At 39.1% G+C, this 14166-nt stretch overlaps 1 protein-coding gene across 5 annotated transcripts in view; it reads left to right on the top strand.

Annotated features, from left to right (window-relative positions):
• The window catches only part of UTRN (utrophin), a 609179-nt gene that overhangs the window by 522502 nt on the left and 72511 nt on the right, over positions 1 to 14166 (top strand). For all 5 annotated transcript variants that reach the window (XM_029047836.2, XM_029047843.2, XM_029047848.2 and 2 more), the window contains 2 exons: positions 7242 to 7443; positions 11374 to 11459. In XM_029047836.2, the coding sequence (XP_028903669.1) occupies positions 7242 to 7443; positions 11374 to 11459 (288 nt within the window). The remainder of the gene's footprint in view (positions 1 to 7241; positions 7444 to 11373; positions 11460 to 14166) is intronic.

Below are 14166 nucleotides of genomic sequence, written 5' to 3'. Positions count from 1 at the left end.
GTGATTCCATAGGAGATAAGCGTGCAGGGAAAGAAGCTTGGCCTAGTGGAAAGAGTACGGGCTTGGGAGTCAGAGGACCTAGGTTCTAATCCCAGATCTGCCACTTGGCTGCAATGTGAACTTGGGCAAACCACTTCACATTTGTGTGTCTCAATTACCTCATCTGAACAATGGAGATTAAGACTGTGAGCCCCACGTGGAATGGCCTGATTACCTTGTAAATCTTAAAACAGTGCTTGGCACATAGTAAGTGCTCAACAAATACCATCATTATTGTAGTATAAATGATTTACTTATATTAATATCTGTCTCCTCTCTCTAGACTGTAAACTTGTTGTGAGCAGGCAATGTGTCTGCTTACTCTGTTGTATTGTACTCTCCCAAGCACTTACTACAGCGTTCCACACATAGTAAGTGCGCAATAAGTGTCTTCGGTTGATTGACTGAAGTCCGAACTAAAGACCCCATGCCTTCCCCATCCCCTAAAGTAAGATGTTGAATATATCAAAGCAAACTGAGACTATCTTTGTCATTTCCTACAGTCACTGAATAGTGAACAGCTAGTAACAACATTAGAAGCTCCAGTTCTGCTCTGAATTTGAATTTATGATTTATCCCATCCCATCACTTATCATTTGAGGTCCTCAGAGAATGATTGTTATTATTTTATGAAATTTACCTAGAACTGTATATATGCAAAGTGTGATATAGTACTTGATTTATCAGAAAGGTTCCTTGAATAATTTAATATTGAACATAAATTGAAAGTATTTTTCATGCAGCCTAGTATTTGGCATTTGCTTCCATTTTTCTGTATTTGACTATAAGTACATGAAATTGCCAGTTAGATTCAGGCAAGCCAAGGGTACTCAGTCATATTCCAAGAGCAAGCCCATGAATACATTTATATATATATATGATATATATGAATCAATTGAAGGTATTTTATTGAGTGCTTACTGTGTGCAGAGTGCAGTACTAGGCACTTGGGGAAGTATATTACAGTAGAGTTGGTAGACACAGTCAATGCCCACAAAGAGCTTACAGTCTACAGCAAGAGAGGGACATTAAAATAAATTACAGATAGGGGAAATAGTAATAATAATAATAATGTTGGTATTTGTTAAGCGCTTACTATGTGCAGAGCACTGTTCTAAGCACTGGAGTAGATACAGGCTAATCAGGTTGTCCCACGTGAGGCTCACAGTTAATCCCCATTTTACAGATGAGGTAACTGAGGCACAGAGAAGTTAAGTGACTTGCCCACAGTCATATAGTTGACAAGTGGCAGAGACGGGATTTGAACCCATGACCTCTGACTCCCAAGCCCGGGCTCTTTATGCTGAGCCATGCTGCTTCTCTATAGAAGAGCATACGGATATGTACATAAGTGATATGGGACTGGGATGATTATCAAAGTGCTATAGAGGTACACAACCAAGTGCATAGATGATACAGAGTAGAGGGCAGAGAAGAGAAAATAAAGGTTTAGTCAAGGAAGGATTGTGGAGGAGATATGATTTTAGGAGGGTTTTAAAGGTGGGAGTGGTCATCTGTTGGCTATTAAGGAGGAAGGAGTTCCAGGCCTGAAGGAGGATGTTGGCAAAGGGTCAATGATGAGATAGCAGAGATTGAGGTACATGAGTAGGTTAGTGTTAGAGGAGCAGAGTGTGCAGATTGGGTTTTCGTAGGGCATCAGTGAAGTTAGGTAAGAAGGAGACAGCTGATGAGTGCCTTAAAGCCATTGAGAAGGAGTTTTTGTTTGATGCAGTGGTAGATGGGCAACCAGTTAACCAGTTAACTCAGTGGCAATATTGTTCCTTAAAAATTAGGAAAATATTAGCGATAAACCCCAAATTGATTAACTATGTGGAGCAGAGAAAGAGGTAGGTAAAAGATACAAATTGAGAGAAAGCTTTTAAGACTATGGGAGAAATCTTGAATTTACAGAAAAAAATGACACTGTTGGGATTAAGAAAACAAACTGGCTGGAGAAAATTAATTATCATGGCCACTGCATTTTAAATTCAATAAAGGTAAGCAAGATGTAATAGGTTCTTAGATAAGAGATACATATTAGAAAACTACTGATTTGAAGAAGAGTTTTTTGTGCACTTGAGCAGGAAAGGTGAGCTAGAAAAGAAACGAAAGAGGGTTACTCGGTAAACAAAAGGACTGTTCAGGCCCTGCTTATTGGGTTAGTAGTAGATATAGCAGATCTATTTTTCTCCATCCTGGTTGCCGAAGCTTCAGTTGCATGTCTTATATCCATTGGGAAGGTTAATGAAGGTCTCAAGACTTGATGAAATATAAAATGAGAACAAATGAGTCAGCTGCAAAATCTCCTTTGGCAGAGGGGCCCTTATAAAATATGACCCAATTCTGACACTTTGTGATCTCTGAACGATTGGATGTATACATTAGCATAGTCCATGTCCTACAGTATTGATTTCAGTGAGCTTTCACCCACTGCCCTCTCTGTATCACTACTTCTGAATTGAGATGGTGATGTGGAAAAAGGTGCCTCCTTCTGGCAAGAAATAAAGGAAATATGCTCTCTAAATGCAGATGAGTTTTGGGTGTGTGTTTTTGGGCCTCAGAAAGTTTTGATTCTTAAGAAACCCACTTATGTGTAGGGGCAACTTCTAAATACACTTCCTCTGTTTCCCTGCAACCATAGTAATTAGAAGAGCATTAGCATTCCAGAAGTTACTCCTGGGATCCGTCGATCTTGGTACCTGTTGTTTCTGTTGGAAGTCTCTTGTGTTTATTAGGGGTAAAAATTAAAAAAAATTAGCTTTCTATCATATCTGTTTTGAGAACTTGAGAGAAGAAATGAGGAGAGCAGAAGATGATTCTGTTGGGGTGGCTTCATTCGCCACCTGACCAAGCTGTCATTCATCTCCCTTTGAAAAGAGAGTAGTTTCCTGTGATTTATATGTAGCCAGTCTGAAAAGATGCCTGAATTTGAAGCATTTCAGAAAGACTTATGCCTGGCTTAGCCATTCGGGGAGAGAAAGTATCAAAAGTGAATCGCTAGAAATAGAGGTCATCGGAGGCTGAGATGTGACAAATTGCTGTCAGAGCTGCTGAGCATAGAACCTGAAAAGACCTTTTTTTGAAGAAATGAGAAGTTGACATGAATCAGAAACAATCTCACTGGTCCTTGGATGACCAGAATTATGAGCTCCATATTTGAAATTTACCCACTTTTGGACTGCCTCGGAACTTGAGTAATTAGCAATAGGTTTCAGGTGACATCTTGCATTTTGATTGTTTTTAGAAATATTTGTTCGTATTGAGAATGGAGATACTTCAAATATGTTGTGCAGACCTCTCGGGGCTTAGCTTTCTTCCTGAACTTATGGCTCGCTCACTCACTGTACCTTAGGAAATCATTCAGGCAGTGTCAGTCTTCCTTTTTGTAAAAGATTTTTAAGGGAAAATCTGTGTCGGTCACTTAAAAGTCTTAGAGGTTGAGTTGTCCAAGGTCATACAGGAGGTAGGTGGCAAAACCAGAGTTAGAACATAGGTCCTCTGACTCCCAGTTCTGGATCTTTGCTTACTAGATGTAAAGCTCATCATGGGCAGAGAACATGCCTACCATCTCTGTTGGAAACTACCCAAGCTCTTAGTACCATGCTCTGTACACAGTAAGCACTCATTAAATATCACTGTTTGATTGAAGCACTGTCCTGAGAGCTAGGGTAGGTATATATCAGTCAGGTTGGACACAGGGACTCTCCCACATGGGGCTCATAGAATAAGAAGGATGGAGAATAAATATTTAATTCCCATTCTCCAGTTGAAGAAACTGAGATGCAGAGAAGTTAAGTGACTTGCTCAAGGTCACATAATGGGGAAGTGGTGGAGTTGGGATTAGAAACCAAGTCTTCTGACTCCCAGGCTATGCTCATTCCACTTGGCAATGTTGGTTCTGTTTGATTTGTAAATTGTGTAGTTATACTGATTAAGGTCCCACCTGATTAAGGTTTTGCAAGTGACGTGGAAAACTGTAAATAATACACTAGGTGATTAAAGAGATAGGGTCTTTGTGGGGTGCTTTCTATAAACAGCTTTGAAAATCTCCATTGATAATCATTCTAATTTTTTCTCTTCCTATGGTGTTGCTTCTCCCTGAAGGCATGGTTTTAAAATAGACCATCTGACAAGTAATTTTTTTGTTCTGACTGAAAGATTTACAGGACTGTTTTCTATGTTTTTGGGGGAGGTAGATAGAACTGTACTTCAGCGTTATGCTAGGTGAAGAAGAGACAGTCAGTTTTGTGCAAAAAGATCCATGTGAGTTGAATATTTGTTGTCCAGAATAAAAATATTGGGAGAAAAGACTTTGTCAACCAGTTACTTATTTGCAATTTTTTATTTCTGTGTCCTTCAACCAAGGATGATGACCAATTATGGAGAAGGGTTGACAGTGGTGTCTCTCACATGCTGTTTCACAGCTATCCTCACTGGGAACATTTAGTGAATAGTGATTGAAATAATGCCTTTTGCTTGTGGCTATTTGGCATTGAGCTGGAGAGACAAATCTGGCCACTGATTTGTTTTTTAAACAATGAACAGAAGAAAAGAGCAGCATGGATGTTTCCTTAGCAGGCTGCTGCTTCAGGGTACATCTCTTCTCTAGCCCTAGCATATATGGAATTCAGAGGAAGAGGTAGCTTCTCCTACTGGAAAGGACAGTGTAGAAAAGAAAGTGGCTTACTAGGTTGAATATAGCATAAGTAGCATTTCTAGTGTATAGACATAACCCTGTACCAAATTTAGTAACCATGATTTTGCATCCATTGGACTGTAGAATTTCTGAAACATTAAATCTTATTTCCACAGGAATTTGTGTGTGTGTGTGAGAGGGAGAGGGAGAGGGAGAAGGGCAGTGAGGGGAGCGGGAGAAGAAGGGAAAGCGTGTACAATACTGGCTGTTTGATATCAGATCGTATAATAATACTCTGATTTCATGATTACTGTAGTAAAAACCACCAAAGTTGTTTTTGTCTAGAAAAAGAAGCTGATAGCACTGATTTGTGTACGACAGCCCTTTGCTTTGTATAGATTCATTTGTGTAGACTATTCACTTCTTTCTTATTCATCTGTTTATTTCTTCATATTTCTGATAATTAGTTATTGTAGCTTTATAAATACTTTCCCTGCCTACCCCATTAGGCTATAAATACTTTGAGAGCAGGAATTTGTTTTTCACCTTTTTCGTAGTCTCACCAGCAATCACTACAGTACCCTGAACATAGTAAGATGCTCAGTAAGTACTACTAACACTAACTCCACATCAATGTTATCAGCACTTAGAACAGTGCTTGGCACATAGTAAGCACTTAACAAATACCATCATCATCATAATTATTACTATTATTGAAATTATATTTCATTTTCACTAATGATTTGTTACCTATTTAGGGAAAGGTCATTAAAAGATTAAGTGATTGGGGGCAGTTGGTTTTGAACTAATTTTCACAGCCTCTGTCTTCTCTAGATATTTTGCTATCACTGTTGGAATGGGATATAGATGTTCAAGGAAAACGTTTGAAGGATTAGGAATACCTGCAGTTATTTTATGAGAAAAGAACCCACTGGAGGGAAGGAATTCATAATGAGGGGAAGAGGAGAAATGGAAAGGGGTGGGGCATCAAGAGCAAAGGAGGTGAGATCAGAATGTGGAAATGGATAGAAAGAGAAGATGAGGCAGAAGGAAGGAGAAAAAAGCATTTCAACATGCTGAAATAAATCAATCCATCAATCAATGGCACTTATTGAGCACTTACTGTGCTCATTAATAAGACTTTTGGAGAGAGCAAAGAAGCAGCATGGCATAGTGGATAGAGTGGGTATGTGGATAGTGGATAGTGGGTAGAGTCAGAAGGTTCTAATTGGTTCTAATCCTGGCTCTCTCACATAGCTGTGTGACCTTGGGTAAGTCACTTTACTTCTGTATGCCTCAGTTCCCTCATTTGTAAAATGGGGATTGAGACTATGAGCCCCAGATGGGACAGGGACTATGTCCAACCCAATTTGCTTGTATCCTTCCCAGCATTTAGTACAGTGCCTGACATATAGCACTTAATAATTACCATAATCATTATTATTATTAAAATACAACAGTGTTGGTAGACATGTTCCCTGCCCACAACAAGCTGCTGCTGTGCCTTGAGCTCTGAATATAAGGAAGCAGTATAGCCTAGTGGATAGAGCATGGGCCTGAGAATCAGAAGGAAATGGGTTCTAATACTGGCTCTTCCACTTGTCTGCTATGTTACTCTGGGCAAGTCACTTAACTTGGAAGTAAAGTTAAGTCACTTAACTTAAAATGGGAGATAAGACTGTCAGCCCCACATAGCACTTGGACTGTGTCCAACCTGATTATCCTGTATCTACCCAAGCACTTAGTACAGCAGTGTTTGGCACATAGTAAGTGCTTAATAAATACCATAAAGAAGGAAGGATAGTTGACAACAACTCCTTTAGGCAGAAAGTCTCATTTTGTTAAAAGTTTCATTGATCATGATATGCTCTACAATGAGCAGGTGACATGGGAAAAGACTGTAGAAACACTTTGATCCTTGCTTAATGCAATTTGTATCACAGCAGAAACATGGTTGGCTGGGACAGAAGAGTACATATGTTCTACACAAACCACTGGCACTTTAATCAGTTTCTATGCATGAATTCTTAGTCTTGAAATCTAAGGACTAAAGCTTATTCATCATTCTTGAAGGGATATTACACCCGGCATCATCACTAAGTACTTAAGAAATAAAAACATACAATCTAACAGACTAGACAGTGGAAGGAGCCCGGGCTTTGGTCAGAGGTCTTGAGTTCTAATCCCAGATCTGCCCCTTGTCAGTTGTGTGACTGTGGGCAAGTCACTTCACTTCTCTGTGCCTCAGTTCCCTCATCTGTAAAATGGGGATTAAGACTGTGAGCCCCACGTGTCTACCTCAGCGCTTAGAACAGTGCTCTGCACATAGTAAGCGCTTAACAAATCCCAACATTATTATTAGATACAAATTGACAGTGATACCAAAGTTAAGAGAAATAATAAATGGAAAAATATAGGTGAGTGAATAAGAAATGAGGGAAAAAAATAGTAAATATATGATTTTTGCAGTGGTAGGTGGAATTGACATGACCAAGAAGATGGGAAGACTAAATCAGGGTATTTGTTTTGTTATTTTGTTAATTAATTTTTATTCAATTTTTTTTAGTGGATCTCTTGGAATTGAACACAACCAATGAAGTTTTCCAACAGCACAAACTGAACCAAAATGATCAGCTCCTCAGTGTACCAGATGTGATCAACTGTCTCACAACAACTTATGATGGTCTTGAACAGAAGCATAAAGACCTTGTCAATGTTCCCCTCTGTGTAGATATGTGTCTCAACTGGTTGCTCAATGTATATGACACGTAAGTTATATTTTTCATTGTAGACAAACATCTTTAAAATGAAGAGTTTTGATCCAAAAAAGGGCCAGATAATTTTATTTTAGTTGTGAATGTCTTCTGCTTACTTCTAAAGATTGGACTCTCTGATTGTGAAGACATATCTAAAGGAGAAAAGCCATTTTCAGTGTCACTAAAGGCTTAACCAATGAAAATTGAAAATGAGCATCCATGTATATTGATCAGTTTGTCAAAGTTAACAGTGGCAGAGTGATTATTTTGAGGACTTTATCCCTTATTTCATCCATTCATAAATAATGGAGTTTTAAAATGAAAATACAATACAGCCAGTTTTCCTATACAGCGAGAGTTATGTTCTTCTGAAACTTCCAGATAGGGTTGGTTGACAGGAAATTTTACCGGAATGCACTGTTGTATCCTTTCCTAAACACATAGTTACAAACTCCCTCTCAACCAAGCCCCTTCTTCTCAGAAGTTGGTGCTGGCCTTATTTCCAAGTTCTGATGACAGTAGATATTGGTTAGTCAGGATTCAGCTAACTCATACCTAAGGATGGCTGTTGTAACATGGAAAATGAGGTTACCCCTAACAATCAATCTCATTTACAGAGTGTTTACTTTGTGCAGAGCACTGTACTAAATTCTTGGAAGAGAACACTATAACAGAATTGGTAGGCATGTTTCCTGCCCTCACTGAGGTTACAGTCTAAAGGAGGAGCGTATAGTCAAGAAATGGAAACAATAATCAGTGCTCAAATTAATCAGAATCATGTATAACTTATATTATTCACCTATGTTTAATAAAGAGACCACTTCTTTTATAAAAATATCCACTACACTTAATGACCAATTTAATATTCATCTGGCAGATTTCATATAGGTTTTTGTTCTTCTAAAATAGGCATATATGAGGCACAAAATTAAAATACTTGTTAATGACATACAGAATATTCCAAAACTCTTAAGGAACAGCTGTTTTGGATACTATTGTATACTGTATACTGTTTCTGCATAAACTTAATATTAATTTGGAGGAGTTGGTGATTATTCCTACAGATTTTTTGAGCTGGACTCATCCTCATTCATCACAGATATCTGATAAGAACTGGGTTTCAAACAATGCTGAAAGTGGTCCAGAATCAGGAATACCCTGGATCCAATGTAATAAAATTCACAGAACTGGTCTGTTAGTTCTTTCAAGCCTATCCTGTCCTAGTCCCCATTTCCCTTAAAATCCCTGCCTACCTTTCAGTAGGGAAATGGGAATTTCTGCCTACCTCCTTGTCGGCAGGAATCGTGTCCATCAACTCTGCTGTATTGTACTTTCCCAAGCACTTAGTACAGTACTCTGCACATCATAAGTGCTCAATTAAATACCACTGATTGCTTGACTTTGCCCCATTTGGTAGTATTTCTTGAACACTAACAGTGTATAGAGCACTGTACTAAGTGCTGGTTCAACTTTTCTGCTTCACTTAAGTAGTTTTATGCTATGTAGGTTGATTACAGCCATTATAAAATTGAAGAAGTTCTTGATTTTAAAGTCTCAGTGATGGTAGAAGTAAATGAATTTAAAAATCTAAATTTTAGGTTGATTTTCAAATTAAGAAAAATCTAATTCCATTAAGTGGTTGGCAAAATGTTTCTTCAGTTTCTGAAGTGCATATAGTAGTAAATTTTATGGTTTAATATATTCAATAGAGTTTTTATCAGTAAGGAATAAATGTGTCATGCTTAGATGACAAATAGGGAAAAATGTTCTGTAGTAGAGAAAACAGCAGAAAAATAAAATAAATGAAAATCATGTAAAATGGGAATATACTTTCAATAGTATATATGAAAATATATTTAGTAGCAAAAGTATGATACTGTAATTTTTATTTTAGTGGCATTTTTTGGCATGACATGAAACCAGTTTCTAGTGTTCATCAATAAATTATGTTCTTATTGTAATTCTAATTGATTGCCCCATGTAGGAACTCAATGCATGCAAAGTGTTTTTATTGCATTGATTCTGACAAGGAATGAAATTAGTAAAGGGTCTTTAACTTGAGTATTTCTGAAAGCATCTGGGCTTTCTTTAACATTTAATAAGGAGGAGCAGCGTGTCCTAGTGGAAACAGCATGGGCTTGGGAGTCAGAGAACCAGGTCCAAACTGTCAAAGGCAGGTAAGGGGTCGAGGAAGATTAGGATGGAGTGGAAGCCATTGGATTTGGCAAGAAGGAGATCTTTGGTGACCTTACAGAGGACAATTTCCATGGAGCGAAGGGCGTGATGGCCAGATTGGAGGGGTTCAAAGAGAGAATTGGAAGAAAGGAAGTAAGGAGAGTGGGTGTAGAAAACTTGGTCAAGGAATTTTGATGGTATCTGTAAAGGTACTAGGTGCCAAGCACTTTTTAAGTGCTGGGATAGATACAGGCTAATCAGGTCAAGGTTCCTTTCTCAAATGGGGTACAAGGAAAGTAGAAGGGAGCCCTTCCTTGCATTTGGATTTGCACCTTTAGTCATTCCACCCTCAGCCCCATAGCACTTATGAACATATCCATAATGTATTCATTTCTATTAATGTCTGTCTCCCCTTTTAGACTGTAAGCTCCTTGCGACCAGGGAACATGTCAACTAATTCAATTATATTGTACTCTCCCAGGGTGCTTAGTACAGTGCTGTGCATATATTAAATGCTCAGTAAATACCATTGATTGAGGGAGAACAAGTATGGAATCCCTATTTTACAGTTGAGGTAACTGGGGCATAGAGAAGTTATTTACTTGCCCAAAATTACACAGAAGGCAAGTGGCAGACAGGAGTTAAAACCCAGGTCCTCTGACACCCATGCCTGTGCTTTTTCCCCTAGGGCATACTGCTTCCTCAGTGGTAGGAAGAGTAGGAGGGAGATGGAGCAATAACTGGAGGGAACCTCAGGGTCAAGGGAAGGGTTGTTTTTTTTTTTTAGGATAGAGGATACGTGAGCATGTTTGAAAGTGGTGGGGAAAAAGCCATTAGAAAGTGAACAGTTGAAAATGATGGTCATGGAGGGGAAAAAAGGATGGGGCAAGTGTTTTTGATAAAATAGAAGGGTCGGAGCCACAGGTGGAGAGGCTAGATTTTTAGAGGAGGCAGGAGGTCTCCTCTTGAGATACTTCTGAGAAAGATAGGAGAAATGTAGAGGGGGTAGGAGGAGAGAGGTAATAGAGATGAGCAAGGGAGATTTTAAGGAGATCATGCCAGATGGTTTTGATTTGATAAAAACCAGGAACATGTCCAGGAACATAAGGGGCAAGGATGGTGGGGCTGGGGGAATAGGGTCTTGAGGAGAGAGTCAACAGTCTAAAAGAGCTGTCCCAGACAAAGAGAATGGAAGTTAATATGTTGCAGGTGGGAGGTAGGGGCAGAATTAAAGCAAGTGAAACTAGGTTTGAGATGGATGAGGTCAGCAAGGTGTCTGGATTTCTGCCAGCAGTGCTCCAAGCTTGAGCAGGTAATCCAGGGTTGCAGGTTAGTGGTACAAGATCCTTTTCAGTTGGATCTTTATTCCGATGCACCAAAACATCAAAGTTTTAACTTGAGGGAAAAGAAAGGAGGAAAGAGGACAATATTATAACCTAAGAGTTTTGCTTTATTCACTCACTTCTTATCTCACACTGTGTAATGTGGCTTCCTGCTGAGTTTTGCTGTGTATTTTTAACTGAATAAATCTCATTGTTTAAACATGCTGAGAAGTCACAGTATTAAATTTCAACTTTAGGGCTTGATATGAAATGTTTAGACAGTGCTTAGAGACTAAAGGAGGGTTTTTTCTCAAATGATGATATTCGTGAAGGAAAATTAATGTTCAGAAAAGTCTGTTAAAACCCACTAGAGGCTTTGCATTTTAAACAAATACTATTATATGAATAATTTACATCTAATGTACTGTAATTCATGCCATTTCAGGGGTCGGACTGGGAAAATCAGAGTGCAGTCCCTGAAGATTGGATTGATATCACTGTCTAAAGGCCTTCTGGAAGAAAAATATCGATGTATGTAAAAAGTTAACCCTCACCAGTAATTTTCTGAAAATGAAACCTTTAAAGATTTTTGTCTATGCATTTCTAGTAAGCCCAGCTATGTGGTCTTCAGAACTCCTGAGACAAAAAGCTTCTTCCACACACCTGCATTCTGTGCTGAAACCAGACTAAAACAGAGTTGAAGTAGAGAATACTAGTTGGATAGCAATGGCACCAGGATCTCCCACATGACACAGCACTTCAGGCCTCTCTTATTTATCTCTTTCATGCTTATGCGGAATGCTTTTTTTACGTGATAATTCTTTGCATCAAACACTGTTCTGTGCACTAGGGTAGTTACAAGTTAATCAAGCTGGTTACAATCCCTGTCCCAGATGGGGCTTAAGTCTAAGTAGGAAGGAGAACAGGTATTGAATCCCCATTTTTGCACTTGTTGAAACTGAGGCCCAGAGAGGTTAATTGACTTTCCAAGGTCACAAAGCAGGCAGGTAATAATAATAATAATGTTGGTATTTATTAAGCGCTTACTATGTGCCGAGCACTGTTCTAAGCGCTGGGGTAGACATAGGGGAATTAGGTTGTCCCATGTGGGGCTCACAGTCTTAATCCCCATTTTACAGATGAGGGAACTGAGGCCCAGAGAAGTTAAGTGACTTGCCCACAGTCACACAGCCGACAAGTGGCAGAGCTGGGTTTCGAACTCATGAGCCCTGACTCCAAAGCCCGTGCTCTTTCCACTGAGCCACGCTGCTTCTCCAGCAGGTGGTGTAAGCACCTGGTCTAGTGGATAGAGCATGGACCTGGGAGTCAGAAGGACCTGGGTTCTGATCCCGGCTCTGCCACTTATCTGCGTTGTGACCCTGGATAAATTACTTGATTTCTCTGTGCTTCCAAGCAGCATGGCTAGTGGAAAGAGCACAGTCCTGGGAGTCAGAGTTTGTGGGTTCTAATCCCAGCTCAACCACTTGTCAGCTGTGTGACTTTGGGCAAGTCACTTAACTTCTCTATGCCACAGGTAAATCATCTGTATAATGGGGATTAAGACTAATGTATCTACCCCAGTTCTTAGAACATTGCTTGTCACATAGTAAGTGCTTAACAAATATCATCATTATTATTATTATCTGTGAAATGGGGATTGACTGTGAACCCTATATGGGACAGGGACTGTGTCCAATCCAACTGTCTTATATCTACCTCAGCTTTTAGTATAGTGCTTGACACATAGTAAGCACTTAAGAAATATCAATAAAAAATTGCTAGTAGTTCAAAAATATGATAATCCTTCATGGACTCCTCTCCCACCTTTCTTTAAATACTGTGAAGGAATAATAATAATACTAATGTTGGTATTTGTTAAGCGCTTACTATGTGCAGAGCACTGTTCTAAGCACTGGGGTAGATACAAGGTAATCATGTTGTCCCACATGAGGCTCACAGTCTTTATCCCCATTTTACAGATGAGGTAACTGAGGCACAGAGAAGTGAAGTGACTTGCCCACAGTCACACAGCTAACAAGTGGCAGAGCCGGGATTCGAGCCCGTGACCTCTGACTCCCAAGCCCGTGCTCTTTCCACTGAGCCATGCTGCCCCATGAATGAGGGAGTAAGTCTCTTGGTAACTACAGCAACTGGTTTTCCCAATCATCAGGTTAAGGATTGATCTTATTTTCCCATTTTTCACATATACTGCCTACTGAGACTTTTTTTTTTTAGAAAATTTGGGATTCTGAATTTACTTTTTCAGGGTTGTGTCAAGAAATTGGTCTGCAACAAGTATGGTGGTGATTTGTACACATTTACAACACCTATGATCCATGTAATTCCCTGAGCTGAATGTATATTCTTTTCAATATGTTGGGAGAAATGACCTTACTTTTGTGCATTCAGCATGCCTGATTGTCTTATTGTGGTATTCGTTATAATGTTTGTTAACTACTGTTCTAAGCACTAAGGTAGATAAAAGGTTATCCATTGGACGCAGTCCTTATCCCACATGGGGCTCACAGTTTAGATAGGAGAGAGTAGAATTTTAATCAGAGTTTTACAGATGAGGAACTGAGGAACTTGGTCAAGTTAAGTGACTTGACCAAGGTCACACAGCAGTCAAGAGGTGGAGCTGGGATTAAAACCCATGTCCTCTGACTCCCAGGCTTGCGCATTTTCCATTAGGCCATGCTACTTTTTTTTGAATAGTGACATTAGGGTCTGGCATTTTTGTGAACTTTAAATGTAATTATCTGAAAGTACCTCCTTTTGGAGATTGACTTCTATTGTCATTCTTTATTTTCATTTATGTCTTTCATCTTCTAGAGTTTTTTTCATAATTAACTTTCCTCATTCTTCTGGTACCTATAAATATATTGACTACCCATCTTTAGCCTGTCTACAGATCTGTCTCAACTCTCTTCTTTACATATCTACATTTCTAGACTCACTGTAATTTTTCTTATCTACCACTATCTGAAAATCCAAAACAATTCAAAAGCAGCTAGTACCAAATTTCTTTATGGCAATTTTATTGCCATTGTTCTGTCTGTCTCCCCCGATTAGACTGTAAGCCCGTCAAACGGCAGGGACTGTCTCTATCTGTTGCCGACTTTTTCATTCCAAGTGCTTAGTACAGTGCTCTGCAGATAGTAAGCACTCAATAAATACTATTGAATTGAATTTAAAAAGAAAATATGAGTAATTCAGTGCAATGCCAGACCTGATCCTA

The sequence above is a fragment of the Ornithorhynchus anatinus genome, chromosome 2, assembly GCF_004115215.2.
Source record: "Ornithorhynchus anatinus isolate Pmale09 chromosome 2, mOrnAna1.pri.v4, whole genome shotgun sequence".
Classification (NCBI taxonomy): domain Eukaryota; kingdom Metazoa; phylum Chordata; class Mammalia; order Monotremata; family Ornithorhynchidae; genus Ornithorhynchus; species Ornithorhynchus anatinus.
This window is presented reverse-complemented; position numbering and strand designations above follow the sequence as displayed.